This window comes from Ostrea edulis, chromosome 10, assembly GCF_947568905.1.
Source record: "Ostrea edulis chromosome 10, xbOstEdul1.1, whole genome shotgun sequence".
NCBI lineage: Eukaryota > Metazoa > Mollusca > Bivalvia > Ostreida > Ostreidae > Ostrea > Ostrea edulis.
In genome coordinates this window covers 9,962,167-9,980,359 of record NC_079173.1, presented here as the reverse complement: position 1 = coordinate 9,980,359, position 18,193 = coordinate 9,962,167, and the positions used below count along the sequence as shown (strand labels likewise).

General features: G+C 35.8%; 1 protein-coding gene across 3 annotated transcripts in view; it reads left to right on the top strand.

Annotated features, from left to right (window-relative positions):
- The window catches only part of LOC125666357 (coiled-coil domain-containing protein 93-like), a 32,674-nt gene extending 18,123 nt beyond the window's left edge, over window positions 1-14,551 (top strand). For 2 of the 3 annotated variants that reach the window (XM_056151882.1, XM_056151881.1), the window contains 9 exons: window positions 1,185-1,247; window positions 1,831-1,904; window positions 2,638-2,794; window positions 4,160-4,231; window positions 5,819-5,927; window positions 7,848-7,968; window positions 8,684-8,768; window positions 11,425-11,538; window positions 12,482-12,623. In XM_056151882.1, coding sequence (XP_056007857.1) covers window positions 1,185-1,247; window positions 1,831-1,904; window positions 2,638-2,794; window positions 4,160-4,231; window positions 5,819-5,927; window positions 7,848-7,968; window positions 8,684-8,768; window positions 11,425-11,538; window positions 12,482-12,526 — 840 coding nt within the window. In that variant the 3' untranslated portion in view covers window positions 12,527-12,623. Of the gene's footprint in view, window positions 1-1,184; window positions 1,248-1,830; window positions 1,905-2,637; window positions 2,795-4,159; window positions 4,232-5,818; window positions 5,928-7,847; window positions 7,969-8,683; window positions 8,769-11,424; window positions 11,539-12,481; window positions 12,624-12,957 lie in introns of those variants that run through there. The other variant, XR_008799311.1, reaches the window with a different exon arrangement.
- Window positions 14,552-18,193: the final 3,642 nt, after the last annotated feature.

The window sequence follows — 18,193 nt, the reverse complement described above, 5'->3', positions numbered from 1 at the left end:
TGGTCTGTACTATTCAGGTGAACTTTTCTTATTACTTTTTGTCCGTCATCCGTCTGTCTTCTTCATTTTCAACTTCTTATCCAGAGGCACAGGGATAATTTCAGCCAAGTTTTTCACATAGCATGCTTGAGTAACTGAAGAGGATTCAGGTTTGTTAAAAGGAAGTACCACGTACATCCTTATTAAAGTGCGGATAGTTAAGAATTAGTAAACATTTTGTGGCATCTTTTAAAAATCTTCTTATCAAGAACCACTTGACCAATTTTGATCAAACTTGCCACAAATAGGGTTGGGGTCATTTAAAAATCTTCGTGAGAACCACTGGGTCAGAAAAGTTGAAATTTACAGGAACGCTTCATGACATAGTGTAGATTCAAATTGTGGTCCCCGGGGGTCAGTTGGGGCCATACTAGGGATCAAAATTTTATATGAGAATTATATAGGTGGAAATTTTTTTTAATTCCTTTTCTCAATAACAGCAGGGTCGTGAATACTCATATTGATATGCAAGCATCCTCAGATAGTGCAGATTCAAGTTTGGACAATTAAGTTTGTGGTCCCTGGGGGTAAGATGGGAGTCACAATAGTGGATCAAAGTTTTACATGGGAATATATAGGGAAAGGTCTTCAAAAATCTTCTCAAGAACAGGTGGATCATGATTATAGTCATATGAATATGAAAGCATCTTCAGATAGTGCAAATTCAAGTTTGTTCAATTCAGGGAGCTCTGGGGTAGAATCAGAGTTTGATAAAGAAATACTGCAGGTGTATTTAATTTCATTGGGGAAAAAATTTTGTTTTTGTAGTGAACATGATTTTGTGTGGATTAATTTTCGTTGTTTGAGATCACTTAGAAAACACATATTATGCATACCAAGTATAAACAATGTTGCTTATTTGCAATCTTTACTTGCTTGAATACTGTTACGATACACACGCTATTTATATACCATTTGTTCGATGAAGCGTGCCGACGTTAACAGCTATCCCAAAACAAATCATTAATCGATGATCTACATGGCCCTTTCTGACGTTTCAGTGTTCTAGTCTTCATTAAGTTTGTACAATACCTAACTTTTTAAACTCACCCTGGTTGAGATTAAGTTCACTTGATTTCTGCACATTTACTTGATACATCTATAATTTGTTTACATTCTGACTCGAGTGTGGTTTATATTCACAGACTCAAGCGAAACATGATGAACTGCATAAAGTCTACCTAGAAACTCAAGAGAAACTCAAGCAGGTAAATACACGTGTGAACCGCCAGGACAAAACCAAGTTTGATAAATTGATGCCTCTTCATTTTTGCCAATAAGTACATGTACATGGTCACTTATCAATATAAAACATGCATATTTTCATTTAGTTATTCTATTTTATTTTTGTTTGTTTAGAAATTTTAAGGTTAACATTGTTCAAATAAAAAGAAGAGAAAATTTGCACATAACATATCACAATGCTGTCATCTCAATCTGCAATATTAAGCTCTATATTGGGATCATTGAATTTGTGACAGTTCAATTAATTATGATATATTTTGACGCCATCCATGGAATAATTGTTCAAGGATTCGAATACTGAAAACTTCAGTTGAAGAAATCAATGTCTGATAAAACTGAATGCAGACAATACATTTAACACAAATACATAAGTAACACGGTTTCTCAGGTCACTAGTGTGTGATATCACAGCTGTTTTATCATAATGGCGTATCATGGACAATTGCTCAAAATCGTACACGTTAAATTTCTTCTACATTTTTTTGGACCTTGCATTGTATGTAACTATACTTTGTTGTGGTTTATACGTATGTTTCATTGCTTTAGGTTAGAAATCGGAGTGACAGAATAGATGAAGAAATGGTGAAACTGACGGGCATCGAGACGGAAGAAAACAAGGGGTGAGAAAATAATTTTATTTGATATTTACTAGTATGTACATCACAGCGTAAAGTGATAGAGTATGTATTCTGTGATTAAACTACTCAGATGTGAGGGAGATTTTTGATTGGAAAGGTTCAAGGCAATCTGAAGCTTAACATTACATTCAACATGTGTATATTTTGTTAATCTGTGAAAATTCCTCTCAAAAAAGTGCCTGTTTTATTATGTTTGCTCTTAGACTTCTTCTCATCAACCAATCTTGCCTTGGTGTATATTGTCCTCACCTTATCTTTCATACTATTTGGATGGTTGGTTGCATACTGTGGAATATCCTGCTCAAGAATCTTTTACTCATATGGAGACACCACCATTGCTGGTCATTGGTGACGGGCTGTAAAATTTAGATCTATGCTCAGCGCTTATGGTCTTTAAGCATGGAGGGCTCTTTATCGTGCCACACCTACTGTGACACTAGGACTCAGTTTCTGCAGTCTCATCTGAAGGACCGCTCCTATTTAATCGTTTCTTACAACAATCAAGTTGTACTGAGGACCTATATGTATTCTAACCTGGATCCCCACAGGACTGATATTTGGCATGTAAATGCATCAAAATATGAAGATGTGCCATTTACATGTCGTGACTTACAGTTCTGTACAAGCAGTGGTGTGCATATATAATGTAATGTTGGGAAGGGGTGTAGTTTGAATTAACAGACATTGACAGCTAACATGAAATCATATCTGACAGAGTCCTGGATGCATTGCGCTCTCTGGTGGCCATGAATGAGAACTTGAAGAAACAAGAACAGGATTTCAAAGCTCATTGCAAAGAAGAGATGGCTCGTCTGAAGGCCCAGATTGAGGAACTGAAAGCAGGAGCTGACTATGGGGAGTCTGAGGACAAGGTGAGTGAGGTCAAGAGGTACACACTCGTATTTACAGATATTTCATGGACATACAAAGACATACAATCTGATACACAGTCTGCTGCAGAGAGGTATATCCCATAACACTTGACATACACACTGATTTCATGATGTATGAATAAAACTTTTAGGGATCAAGGACAAATTATTGATGTATTTTCTTAAGGTATTAGAATTTTTGCACTTGAATTTGTATATCAACAAGGAAAATGATTACTTGTACTTACAGATGACATCAGCCCTGAATTAGAATCTCTTCATTCTTTTCATTTTTAGCTCACTTGAGCCGAAGGCTCAAGTGAGCTTTTCTGATCAAAATTTGTCCGTTGTCTGTTGTCGTTGTAAACTTTTCACAATTTTATCTTCTTCTCCAGAACCACTTGGCCAATTTCAACCAAACTTGGCCAAAAGCATCCTTGGGTGAAGGGCTTTCAAGTTTGTTCAAATGAAGGGCCATGTCCCTTTCAAAGGGGAGATAATCACAAAAATGCAAAAATAGGGTGGGGTCATTTAAAAATCTTCTTCTCAAGATCCACTGGGCCAGAAGAGCTGAAATTACCTGAAAGCTTCCTGACATATTACAGATTCAAGTTTGTTCAAATCATGGCCCCCGGGGGTAGGATGGGGCCACAAGGGGGGATCAAAGTTTTACATACAAATATATAGGGAAAAACTTTAAAAAATCTTCTTCTCAAGAACCACTAAGCCAGAAAAGCTGAGATTTACATGAAAGCTTCCTGACATAATGCAGATTCAAGTTTGTTCAAATCATGGGCGGACCCCCGGGGTTGGATGGGGCCACAATAGGAGATCAAAGTTTTACATACAAATACAAATACAAATATATAGGAAAAATCTTTAAAAATCTTCTTCTTTAGAACCATTGAGCCAGAAAAGCTGATTTTTACATGAAAACTTTCTGACATAGTGCAGAGTCAAGTTTGTTCAAATCATGGCCCCCGGGTGTAGGATGGGGCCACAAGGGGGATCAAAGTTTTATATACAAATATATAGTTAAAATCTTCTTCTCAATAACCACTGAGTCAGAAAAGCTGATATTTACAAGAAAACTTTCTGACATAGTGTAGATTCAAGTTTGCAAAAATCGTAGCCTCCAGGGGTAGTTGAGGCCATAATAGGGACTAAGGTTTTACATGCTAATATATATGGAAAGTCTTCAGATATGGGCCAAGGTGACTCAGGTGAGCGATATGGCCCATGGGCCTCTTGTTTTAAATCAGTTTCACTCTCCTTGACAAGCAACTTTATAATAACTATTAAAGAGACCCTGATTTTATGATGATTAAGTATAGTATGTTGTAATGTTGTCTTGGATTTTGACAGGCCAGGGCCAGTTTGATTGACAAGCAGTATGAAGCAGACAGGGAGAAACTACACAAAATTAGGCTACTTCTGGTAAGAATATTGAAAATGACCTCAATTCAATTCAATTTTTCACGTTCTAGCCTCAGATGTTGCTTATTATGTGTACTAATAATAAGTTAGGCTATTTAGATTACCGTATTCAGTGGGGAAAGAAACGATATTGAATTTTTAAGCAAAGTTTCTCCTTTGCTCCAGAACTTACAGCCCCCCCCCCCCGGTAGGTGACAACAACGTATTTAAGATACATTAATAACTCATTCGTGTAAAGCAATATATCTATATCAGTAAATTCTCAAGTATAAGCAAATTAAGAGTATAGATGCATCCAAAAAAATTATCATTGATAAAATTACAGTTGAAAAACTTTTGTTGTTGAAAAACTGCAGGTATAGGGAGTTTGAGAGATACTGGCAAAATATTTATGATAAATTATGATTGTATTCGTGTATTAAAAAGTGGGGGTTTTTTTTAACCTAAGATTGTGTTCCACGCCCCTCTTTGTTTTATCTGTTCTTTCTTTCTTTCATTCTCTCTTTCTGTTTCTTTATATTTATGAAAATGTCTTTTGCATATGAATATTGATGGTATTATTGTGTAGTTAAATTACATATATGTAAATAATGTAAAAGTCAAATAAAAAAATCAAACAATAAAAAAAAAAAAAAAAATACAAAAAATTTGGTCGTCCCAAAAAAAAAAAAAAAAAAAAAATAACTCATTCATGTACTAGGTGGAAAAGTTACTGATATGATGTCATGATCTAAAGCGTTCTCTGTGTTTGAAATATGTACACACAATCACAATTAAACAACATTTTACATTTATACATGTAAAGTTTTTGTGTGCAATTCTTAGGTGACTGTTAAGCCTGTATGGACTCGTGTTAGAAAATGATGTCAAAATTTGAGGATTCTCTAAATATCTCCAAAATTGTAAAAAAAAAAAAAAAAATGTTAATTGTCCACTGGGCAAGCAATTATTTTATAAGTAGAATTCATGGATCACATGCTTAAAGTCAACCACAACCATTTTCATATAGCATCAGAATCTAGAAAATTTAAGGAACATGTGTGAATTTGATCGTAATTGCTACATGTGACACACGTTTTCTGAACAGCTTTAGAAAAGTAGCACTGTAATAGTTTGAACAAAATGACAAGAAATTTGTTTGTGTGATATCATATGCGTAGCTATTAATAATTTTGAATAAAAATATGTAAGTTTGAAAATTTGGCAGGTGTTTCGTGTTATTTTATAAAAAGTCTGAAAAATTCTGAATTTATATAAAATATCTTTAAAATACATGTATGTACTTAGCTCTTTATATTGGCAGTTATAATCTTTATCATAATTGTAACCCATGTAGCTCTATAAAATTGTGTATGGAGTCGTATCAAGATCGAGGCCATAGAAATCCCAAGATCATGCAGGGCCATAAAAATCCCAAGAATAGGGGCTGTAGAAATCCCAAGACCGAGGCCATAGAAATCCCTTATCCTCCCTTGTTCTACCAAGTTCAAGGTCAACCATGATTGATATATGTAGCTGCATTGCTATTTTCAAAGATTTTTGTCAGACATGATCACATTTATCTGCATATGAACAATTATTTTTAAGGCCAGGAAGACCCGGGAAATCGCTGTTCTCCAGAGAAAGATAGATGATGTCCCTTCTCGAGCAGAACTCAGTCAATACCAGCGACGTTTTATTGAGCTGTATAATCAAGGTAGGCTAAATTATGCATGATATTCTCTTTTTTTGGTCATCTGAGTCACTCAATCAGGTGACCTATTGCCATTGGTCTGTGTCTGGCGTCGAGCGTTAACAGTTAAACAGTTTTAACTTCTCGATAACTGCCCTTCCAATTCTTATCAAATTAATATGGTAGGAAGCATGGAGAGGAGGGAAATGAACTGTAAATTTCAGGACTTCTACCCCAGCAGTCTTGGGGGCAAGGCAAAAATTCAGCAATTTTGAAAAATCTTCTCAACATCTGCACATAGAACTGTAAGAAACACTAAATGCATACTAGTCATTTAGAGCCGGAAGGTATCAACCAAACTTTTAAATTTCATGATCCCCAGGGTAGAGGTTCTGACTACAGGGTGTGGCCAACATGGTCATCATGGTTGACTGTCTTTGATTTGAAAGACTTCTGTACTTTTCTGGATACTACATAAAAACTATATTTGTGTTTTGGAAAAGCAGATTGAAAGGGATGTAACAAAATTGTGAATTTCACAACCCCAAAGGTGGAGGCTCCAATCAAGGGTGGGATCATTATGCCAAAACTCTACATTAAATGTTATGTTATTTTACTGACTGAATATTTATGAGAAGCAGAAATGGGTCCACCATTGTGATACTTCATTATGATGCTTTGAAAACCTTTCACTTTTAGTTGTAGAATTCATTGACCTCTCAGTCAGGGTTATTAATAGTATTATATAGTGGAATGTTGAATCTTAGAAAATCATTTCTTTTGATATTCCTTTATAAATGAGAAATAGTAGAGGACTTTATACATTATGATAATGCATGTCTGTCTGTAAACTTTTCACATTTTTGACTTCTTCTCCAGCACCACTGGGCCAATTTCAACCAAACTTGGCAAAAAGTATCCTTGGGTGAAGGGCTTTCAAGTTTGTTCAAATGAAGGGTCATGCCCTCTTCAAAAGGGGAGATCATCACAAAAATTTTAAAATAGGGTTGGGTCATTTAAAATCTTTGCAAGAACCACTGGGCCAGAAGAGCTGAAATTTACATGAAAGCTTCCTGATATAGTGCAGATTCAGGTTTGTTAAAACCATAACTCCTGGGGGTAGGTTTGGGGCCACAATAGGGGATCAAAGTTTTACTTGTGGATATATAGGTAAAATCTTTCAAAATCTTCTCAAGAACCCTAACCCTGAACCAGGAAAGTACAAATTTGCTCGAAAGCTTGCTGACATGGTGTAGATTCAAGTTTATTAAAATCATGACCCCATGGGTGGGATTGGGCCAGGATAGGGGATCAAAGTTTTACAACCAAATACTGTATATATAGGGACATCTTTAAAAATCTTTTTCCTAAGAACCACCTGACCAGGAAAGTACAAAATTACATAAAAGCTTCTTGACATAGTGCAGATTCAAGTTTCTAAATGTCAAGTTGAAGGTCACAGCAAGCAATTATTTCTTCTCATGTATTATCAGATGATTTTGAATAAATTCTGCCTCATAAGAATATAAAAACAGGTTGTCTAATAAAGGAGCACAATTTGTTCCCATGGGAGACTGTTAGAAGACTTAATCGCCAAAGAGTATTAGAAATTAGGTTAGATATGCAGAACAGGAGAAATATTTTAGAATCTGTAGCCCTTGGAGCTAGTGATCCTTTTAACTAATACTCAGATGATTTTTAGTAAACATAATGTTCTTTTCATATCATTTTTGTTTGATTTAATTGGTTGTAGAAGGTCAGAAAAAATTGTTTATGTTAAACAGCTGTTACATGTTAAAAGACTCAGTCTTTGAAGTAAATGTACATGTAGCTGTTTCCAGAATTCCAGTTTTGATAGAACGTAATTTTGATTCTGATTTATTAAGACATGTCTTTGATTATCAAAACACACCTCTGATTGCATATACATGTAACTCTGAATAGTTGCTGCCACCCACAAGGAAACAAAACAGTTCTACACCCTGTACAACACGTTAGATGACACCAAACTCTACTTCAACAAGGAAGTTAGTCTACTGAATTCTATCCACGATAACTTCAGACAGTAAGTAATGATGCCAAACTTTACCTCAACAAGGAAGTTAGGTTACTGAATTCTATCCACGATAACTTCAGACAGTAAGTAATGATGCCAAACTTTACCTCAACAAGGAAGTTAGTCTACTGAATTCTATCCATAATAACTTCAGACAGTAAGTAATGATGCTAAACTTTACCTCAACAAGGAAGTTAGTCTACTGAATTCTATCCACGATAACTTCAGACAGTAAGTAATGATGCTAAACTTTACCTTGGCAAGGAATTTAGTCTACTGAATTCTATCCACGATAACTTCACGACAGTAAGTAATGATGCCAAACTTTACCTCAACAAGGAAGTTAGTCTACTGAATTCTATCCACGATAACTTCAGACAGTAAGTAATGATGCTAAACTTTACCTTGGCAAGGAATTTAGTCTACTGAATTCTATCCACGATAACTTCACGACAGTAAGTAATGATGCCAAACTTTACCTCAACAAGGAAGTTAGTCTACCGATTTCTATCCATGCTAACTTCAGACAGTAAGTCTCTACCTCAACAAGGAAGTTGGTTTACTAACTCTTATCCACAATAATGCAGGGATTGCAGAATTTTGAGTAGCTTGGTATTGCTGTCTTCACAAAAACTTTTATTGAACACATGCCTTTGGGTATGTATGTTTATTAACTTCACACCCCCTCAGTACAAATTTAGAATTTCTCTGTTGATGCTTGTAGGGCTATGGCTAACCCAAATACAAGGGAGCAATTCCTGAAGCAGTTTGAAAACATTGTGGAGGGGATCAAGCAGAACAAAGCAAAGGTCGGTGTCAGAGGCCACGGACTTAGGATGTTAAACCTTCTATTTTCCCTTGTTCCTTAACAATGTATTCTAGCATTCACTTAATTATTTTCAGCCTTATGACATAATGACTGTTCTAATTATATCAACATCCTTGAAATGTTTTGCATTACCTGCATGATTCATTACCTGTGTGGTTCATTACCTGTGTAATTTATTACTTGTGTGGTTCATTTTATCTATTACCTGTGTGGTTCATTTACCTGTGTGATTCATTATCTGTGTGGTTCATTACCTGTGTGATTCATTTGATTCATTACCTGTGTGGTTCATTACCTGTGTGGTTCATTATCTGTGTGGTTCATTACCTGTGTGATTCATTACCTGTGTGGTTCATTACCTGTGTGATTCATTACCTGTGTGGTTCATTGCTTGTATGGTTCATTACCTGTGTGGTTCATTACTTGTGTGGTTCATTATCTGTGTGGTTCATTACCTGTGTGATTCATTATCTGTGTGGTTCATTACCCGTGTGGTTCATTTGATTCATTACCTGTGTGGTTCATTACCTGTGTGGTTCATTACTTGTGTGGTTCATTATCTGTGTGGTTCATTACATGTGTGGTTCATTATATGTGTGGTTCATTTGATTCATTACCTGTGTGGTTCATTTGATTCATTACCTGTGCAATTTATTACCTGTGTGGTTCATTACCTGTGTGATTCATTATCTGTGTGGTTCATTACCCGTGTGGTTTATTTGATTTATTACCTGTGTGGTTCATTGCCTGCATGCTTCATTACCTGTGTGGTTCATTACCCGTGTGGTTCATTTGATTCATTACCTGTGTGGTTCATTTGATTCATTACCTGTGCAATTTATTACCTGTGTGGATCATTACCTGTGTGATTCATTTGATTTATTACTTGTGTGGTTCATTGATTCATTACCTGTGTGGTTCATTATCTGTGTGGTTCATTACATGTGTGGTTCATTTGATTCATTACCTGTACAATTTATTACCTGTGTGGATCATTACCTGTGTGATTCATTTGATTTATTACTTGTGTGGTTCATTGATTCATTACCTGTGTGGTTCATTGCCTGTGTGGTTCATTACCTGTGTGGTTCATTATCTGTTTGGTTCATTGCTTGTATGGTTCATTACCTGTGTGGTTCATAATCTGTGTGATTCATTACCTATGTGGTTCATTACTTGTGTGGTTAATGATCTGTGTGGTTCATTGCCTGTGTGATTCATTACCTGTGTGGTTCATTACCTTTGTGGTTCATTATCTGTGTGATTCAATACCTGTGTGGTTCATTACCTGTGGGATTCATTATCCATGTTGTTCATTACCTGTGTGGTTCATTATCTGTGTGGTTCATTACCTGTGTGGTTCATTTGATTTATTACTTGTGTGGTTCATTGATTCATTATCTGTGTGGTTCATTACCTGTGTGGTTCATTATCTGTGTGATCCATTATCTGTGTGATTCATTACCTGTGTGGTTCATTACCTGTGTGGTTCATTTGATTGATTACCTGTGTGGTTCATTACCTGTGTGGTTCATTACCTGTGTGATTCATTACCTGTGTGGTTTATTTGATTTATTACCTGTGTGGTTCATTGCCTGCGTGGTTCATTACCTGTGTGGTTCATTACCTGTGTGGTTCATTGATTCATTACCTGTGTGGTTCATTGATTCATTACCTGTGCAATTTATTACCTGTGTGGATCATTACCTGTGTGATTCATTTGATTTATTACTTGTGTGGTTCATTGATTCATTACCTGTGTGGTTCATTGCCTGTGTGGTTCATTACCTGTGTGGTTCATTATCTGTTTGGTTCATTGCTTGTATGGTTCATTACCTGTGTGGTTCATAATCTGTGTGATTCATTACCTATGTGGTTCATTACTTGTGTGGTTAATGATCTGTGTGATTCATTACCTGTGTGGTTCATTACCTGTGTGGTTCATTTGATTTATTACCTGTGTGGTTCATTACCTTTGTGGTTCATTATCTGTGTGATTCAATACCTGTGTGGTTCATTACCTGTGGGATTCATTATCCGTGTTGTTCATTACCTGTGTGGTTCATTATCTGTGTGGTTCATTACCTGTGTGGTTCATTTGATTTATTACTTGTGTGGTTCATTGATTCATTATCTGTGTGGTTCATTACCTGTGTGGTTCATTATCTGTGTGATCCATTATCTGTGTGATTCATTACCTGTGTGGTTCATTACCTGTGTGGTTCATTTGATTGATTACCTGTGTGGTTCATTACCTGTGTGGTTCATTACCTGTGTGGTTCATTGATTCATTACCTGTGTGGTTCATTACCTGTGTGATTCATTACCTGTGTGGTTCATTATCTGTGTGGTTTATTTGATTTATTACCTGTGTGGTTCATTGCCTGCGTGGTTCATTACCTGTGTGGTTCATTACCTGTGTGGTTCATTGATTCATTACCTGTGTGGTTCATTACCTGTGTGATTCATTACCTGTGTGGTTCATTATCTGTGTGGTTTATTTGATTTATTACCTGTGTGGTTCATTGCCTGCGTGGTTCATTACCTGTGTGGTTCATTATCTGTGTGATTCATTTGATTTATTACCTGTGTGATTTATTTGATGTATTACCTGACGTGTGTGATTTGTTCTTTAGCTTGAAAAACGTAAACAGGAAGAGAAGATGAAGCGCGACCAGCTGAATGATCAATATTTAGACTTGGTGGAAAAACAACGACTTTATTTCAAAACCGTGAAAGACTTCAAGGAGGTTTGTGTTATAACACTCTATCGGATCATTTATATTTTTATTATATGTACTCTTGCTTAGGTCATTTGGGCAAAGTCAAGGTTACTTGTAGATAAAAGTGATGACTTCTTGCGCAGATCTTATCTTGACAACAGAGAAAGAATACTTAGACTTGAGAACAAGGTTTCTTATCACATGACCAAAGGTCATTTGAACACTGTAAAAGTCATTGGAAGAATAGGTATGCAATTTTTGTGAAGGACATCTCCTTGGAGCAGAAAGCCTGTCGTAGACATATACACCAGATTCTTACCCTACCTGTAGTTTCATGATCAATGCTTAAGTTATTTGAAAATTCCAAGGTCATTTGGAGAAAAAACTATGCATTTCTTGTTAATTTGTTAATTCTTGTTGTTTGTTATTTCATTGTTGGATTATAAATGTTCAATGTGAAATTGAGGTTTTGTCACATGATATTCATCCATGGTCCAATCTATTCATGATTAGATCCATTGGTCCAATCCACTCCTTCATATCACTACACCGTGATATACATGAACAGATTGAAGGATCCAATTTTTATGCGATTGATCCATGGTCAATTATTTCAGTTGAAGGTCATAGGAATAGTTTGTAGGGCATGAATTTGCAGAATGGTATATTGCATATGAACCAGTTTGAATTTTGACCAGGGGAAGGAAGTGGCATTTAAGTGCACTTGAATTTCAGTAAATATCTGACTGAAATAATTTTGACTATGTACACTGCATAGGTAGATTAGGAAACCCAGTGGTCTTTATTGTTTATACCTTAGTTTGGTCATTTGTTTAAATTAATGATGATATTGATTCTGATATTTTTCAAAGCTTCTTTGTTTCATATCAATTGATCCATGCATTCAGTGTTACGGAGTTGTCTTACTTTTATTTTCTAAATAATTTACATATCTTCTTTTTTTTTTCAGGAATGTCGGAAAAATGAAATGCTGCTTAGCAAATTGAGGAAATAACGATTAAATGGACTTGGATGATTTGCTTTCTGCTACAAGTGTATTTTTAAAAATGTATGTTAAATGTATTGTATTTATGAAGAACATACCATATACATCTGATTTTTGTTGTTATTGATGAACATCATTAGTACTGATGAAGCTTTTAAGATAAAGCAGTCTTACATTTCTTGCATTTGATATAGCTAACCTGTTGATAAATGATGATTTACTGTATGACATTTTAAAATTTATAATGTGATCCCAACATCCTATATGGCATGTCAAACATTGCAATTTTTTATTTATTTTTTTTCTATGGGTATTGTATAATTTTTCATTTTGAGAGGTTGTTTATTTTGGTATGTTACAAAAGATTTCATTGGTTTAAACCATGGTTCATATATCAAACCATTGGCTATATCTTTTTCATAATCATTGTTACATAGTAGGTTCTACTGAGCTTTCCTTCCTTTGTCAACCTCATATCTAACTAGTGCTGCACGGAAAATAGGGAACCAGTTTATCGTGTACTTGAGCATCCAGAACATCTCGCTATAGTTTTCAACATGATATAGGTTTAAACTTGCCCAGTAAATTTGAATTAGCAATACAAATGATGTATACAAATTTAAATAAGCAATACAAATGATATATACAAATTTAAATAAGCAATACAAATGATATATACAAATTTAAATAAGCAATACAAATGAAATACTATACATAACAGATGACAAGGTATGATTGATTGTATATTGTTTAACGTCCTTCTCGTGAAGTTTTCACTCACATGGAGACGTCACCATTGCTGGTGAAGGGCTGCAAAATTTAGGCCTATGCTCGGCACTTGTGGCCTTTGAGCAGGGAGGGATCATTATTGTGCCACACCTGCTGTGACGCGGGACCTCGGTTTTTTGCGTTCTCATCCGAAGGGTCGCCCCATTTAGTCGCCTTTAACGACTAGCAAGAGGGTACTGAGGACCTATTCTAACCCGAATCCCCACGGGATGACAAGGTATGCAATACAAATGAAAAATATTACAATACAACTGGAAAGTTATACAATACAAATGGAAAATATACAATACAAATCTTTTACATGTATTTTTACAATACAAATGAAACATACAAAACAAATGGAATAGATCAAATATTGCAATGATTGGCCTGCCATAAATCTTTTTCCTGTGCGACTTGCGTTAGTGTTGGTTGAAACTGATGAGATCGCTCACCTGGGCTGAATATGCGAGACCATCTACATGTCGTGTAAATTTTGAATGTACTGTGATATAACCCCCCCCCCCCCCCCTCACCCAAAATTCGTTACCAGAACGATGTATCGTGTCTTTAAAATCGTAAAACAGCTTGTGGTCATGGGTTCGTTCTTGGTGCGCTTGAACGCGCTCGTGCAGTGAGTGTGCAATCTCGTTTTGACTCGCTAGCTATAAAACTGAGCATGCTCTGCATTAACGATACAATAACATGTTCTTTGTCATTCCCCATTCTTGTTTAACACTTGAAACTGCATACTAAGCTATATTATCATGTCTACAAAGAGAAAAACTGCATGCTACGCTATTTTATCATGTTTACAAAGAGAAAGACTGCATACTACGCTATATTATTATGTCTACAAAGAGAAAAACTGCATACTACGCTATATTATCATGTCTACAAAGAGAAAAACTGCATGCTACGCTATTTTATCATGTCTGCAAAGAGAAAAACTACATGCTACGCTATATTATCATGTCTACAAAGAGAAAAACTACATGCTACGCTATTTTATCATGCATACAAAGAAAGACTGCATACCACCCTATTTTATCATGTCTACAAAGAGAAAAACTACATGCTACACTATTTTATCATGTCTACAAAGAGAAAAACTGCATACTACGCTATTTTATCATGTCTACAAAGAGAATCAAAGTACTTAAAGTACTCGTGGGAGTTGAACATTGTGGAAATTCAGTTAGAAAAGATAGTACTGGAAGGGTAGGGGGATAAATGACTGAATATTATCATGATTTTAGATACAAATCAACTGTTGTTGTTTTTCAAAGCGTTACAACAGCAAACATGGATAATGGAAGGCCCATGGGCCACAACGCTCCTCGAGTAACTGAAGTCGTGTTGTTGTTTTCTAGAATTTCACCCCTTTATATTCTCATGAAAAATGTGACCACATATTATGGCCCAAACATTCAAATCAATATGGTTATCAATGCCTTGCAGTTATGAAGAAGTTTTTCCCCTGTATATATACATTCAAGTTTAATCCTAGTTATAGCTAATTCTAAGGATTCATTACTTGAAAAGGTAGTCCAATATGCTAAACTGTCACTTGAGTATACTACAGTCCTGTAGAGGATCAATGGAATGGTAAATAATTGTATAATAACTCAAAATAAATGAAATGCAAAAAAAAATAAAAATTGTCGGGCATCGGAAATGCACAAGCCGAGTTGCGCAAGGAATGGTCATAGAGGGAACCGGCAGAAAAGTTTTCAAGAATTATCAAGCAGGGAGTAAAATTTTGCGAACATAAATTTCAGCCGACTTAAATCCTTTGTGACCTTGACCTTTAACCCTTGACTAAAATCAATAGGCTTCTTTGTCTCATCAAGGGCGATAATCCATCTAAGTTTAATTGAGATCCTATAATTTGTTAAAAAATTATAGTGCAGAAAACAAAATTTTCTCCAAATTTCAGTCTATTTATAGCCACTGTGACTTTGACCTTGTGACCCCGGAATCGATAGGCTTCTTGTCTTACTTAATCGATCTAAGTTTGATTGAGATCCTATAATTCGTTCAAGAGCTATGGTGCGGAAAACAAAATTTTCTCCATATTTCAGTCTATTTATAGCCAGTGACCTTGACCTTTGACCTAATGACCCCAGAATCGATAGGCTTCCTCATCTTACTGAGGGTGACAATCCATCTAAGTTTGAATGAGATCCTATAATTTGCTCAAGAGCTATGGTGCGGAAATGAAATGTTGATGTGTGCCCGCCTGCCCGCCCAAAGGCACTTCATCAGATCATAAGCCGAGTTCGACTTCATCGTAACTCCGCTAAAAATGAAACACTAGTCAAATAATGTTATTTATTGCCAAGGTATTTGGGATATTATACTGTGGCTCAAACAGGGGGTGAATGAACCTGACAGTATGGAAAGCATATAGTGGAATCAGACTTGTGATGCTGGAAATCTATAGTGATTAATAAACTATACATGTACAAGATCCATAACTATTTTTTTTTCAGTTTGTGAGGGAGAATCCTCATGTCTCTTTCATCTGTAGACAAATAAACAATGTGTTTTGACCAGAGCAATTTCCAATCCTTTTTGCAGCATAAATTCAACATTGTGGCAACTGGGTTAAACTTTGATAGTGAAGTAATACATGGCAGCACCTTATCCCATGCTCTTAAAATTTCTGTTTGACACGCACTCATGACATCCACTCAAACATTACTGAGTGCAGCAAAATCCCATTGTAATAGGGAATTCAAAATGGATAATTGGTACAAAATATGGTACATACTATTCAAAAAGGATAATGAATTTGACATATTGATGTCTTGGAAAAGGAAATTCTGACATCGGGACTCTAAGCGTTTTCAAACATTGTCATTTGATAAAAGTGTTCTACATTTTTAAAAATAGAGATTAATATGTCTTTACATACATAGGTGAGAAAGTTTCCATTATTCCTAGCCGAGACATACCATGTATGCCCAAAAAATTCATAAACAAATATCACACTACTCACGTAGAAAATGTGGACCTTACCGTCATCAAGCGCAGCGAAACACGCCATTTCGAGATTATAGTCGACGAAAGCTCGGTAATAGTAATGAATAAGGTACACTCATTTTGTATCTATTTTGTGACTTTCTTTATTAAAAGGGACAGTTCTCTAATGTGTAGCGTGCAATTACTACGTAATTCAATAACTTGAAGCATGAAGCAGTTTCACTTTGCCACCGGATATAGGAAATTTTATTTCGTATTCCGATCCCAATCGAAAGTTGCATTTTTTATATCACATTTAAAAAAAAAAACCAAATATATACACATACACAATGTTGTAGAGTTATTTCTTGTAAATTTTCTGAGGTTTCGCACCATATTCGATATTTCGCGCAACGGTGTCAATAGGGCTTGTGTGCAGTTGTCGTTCGTTTCCCTATCAATGTTTATAGGTGACGCTGCGTTACAAACGACAATTTTCAACCTTATCTTTTATTTTTCTATGTCTATCAGTATCAATTTGATCGAAATCTTTGAATTGAATACAATATCATTGCATTTATTTACATGTCAATTATCAAAATTAGATTAATTCAGAAAAGTTACATGGATTATTTAATGGCGGATGTTTATAAAAGTTTATGTTGATTTACCTAGGAGTAAATCAGCTGACACAGAACCCCCGCTGACGACCACTATACAAATCAATACAAATTACTGCGCAGAAAAGTGCGTGATGACCCAGGGAGATTGAACATAGTTCAACTCCCAAAAACTACATAATACGCTATTTTATCATGCCTACAAAGAGAAAAACTGCATACTACGCTATTTTATCATGTCTACAAAGAGAAAAACTGCATACTACGCTATTTTATCATGTCTAAAAAGAGAAAAACTACATAATACGCTATTTTATCATGCCAACAAAGAGAAAAATTACATACATGTACTATGCTATTTTATCATGCCTACAAAGTGGAAAACTGAATGTTCGTGGAAGCCAACTAAATCGATCAGGTCCTAGAAACTGTCCCTGGAACCTGCATTTCTCCTCATTCCGGTGATGAAGAGCAACAGAAAGAGCAAATACAAAACTAAGACACGTGGACAGTTGCTGAAGAATTTCAGATCAAAACCTACAGGGTCCAGGTGCTGTAGTTGAGAAAGGATGTTGATAGCCCAATGAAAGGTAGATTTTTTTTAAAGAGCAAAGTTTTGGGTGGTACATCTTTAGCCCTAATGAGGGAAGATCAATGTTTGTGCTCCAACACTAACGTGTATGGGGTTTTATTTGTAATTCAGGGTCATAATCTATTAGCTACATCAATATGAAATGCAAGTACATGTACATGTATTGACATAAAAGAGAAATATGATTTTTCATTAGTCTTATAATCTTAATGTATACCCCCTACCCACACGTTTCAGGGGGGGTGGGGGGTGGGGTTGTCCCCTGCCACTTAAGCAACGAGGAGCTGATCGTCTGGTCAAACTGCTAATTGATGCTTGACTATGTCACGTTTCTAATACGTCGCCAGGCGCGTAGAAAGAAACACAGGCACTTGGGGGCATGGATCATAACCCCCTCACCCCCCCCCCCCCCCCCCCATTATCACTATTAATTTTTTTTTTTTTACCAAAATATTTTTTTTCTTCATATGTTTTGTAGATATGCATTTAGAATCACCCAGAAATGTTACTTTTCGTCTCTGTTAATTAGTCAAAATCACGTTCTCAGTCATTACGCAGAATACGGCAAGGGGTCTGGTGGCCGTCTTGAGGTCCTGGATGCTCCTAGGTTTTATGAATGAAATCACCTTTTCAGTCATTTTTAGCGCATAGTTGATAATTTGAAATTGAAAGGGGTCGAAATGTGATTGAATGGGACTTACAATGTTGATTAAATTATAAATAAATCGG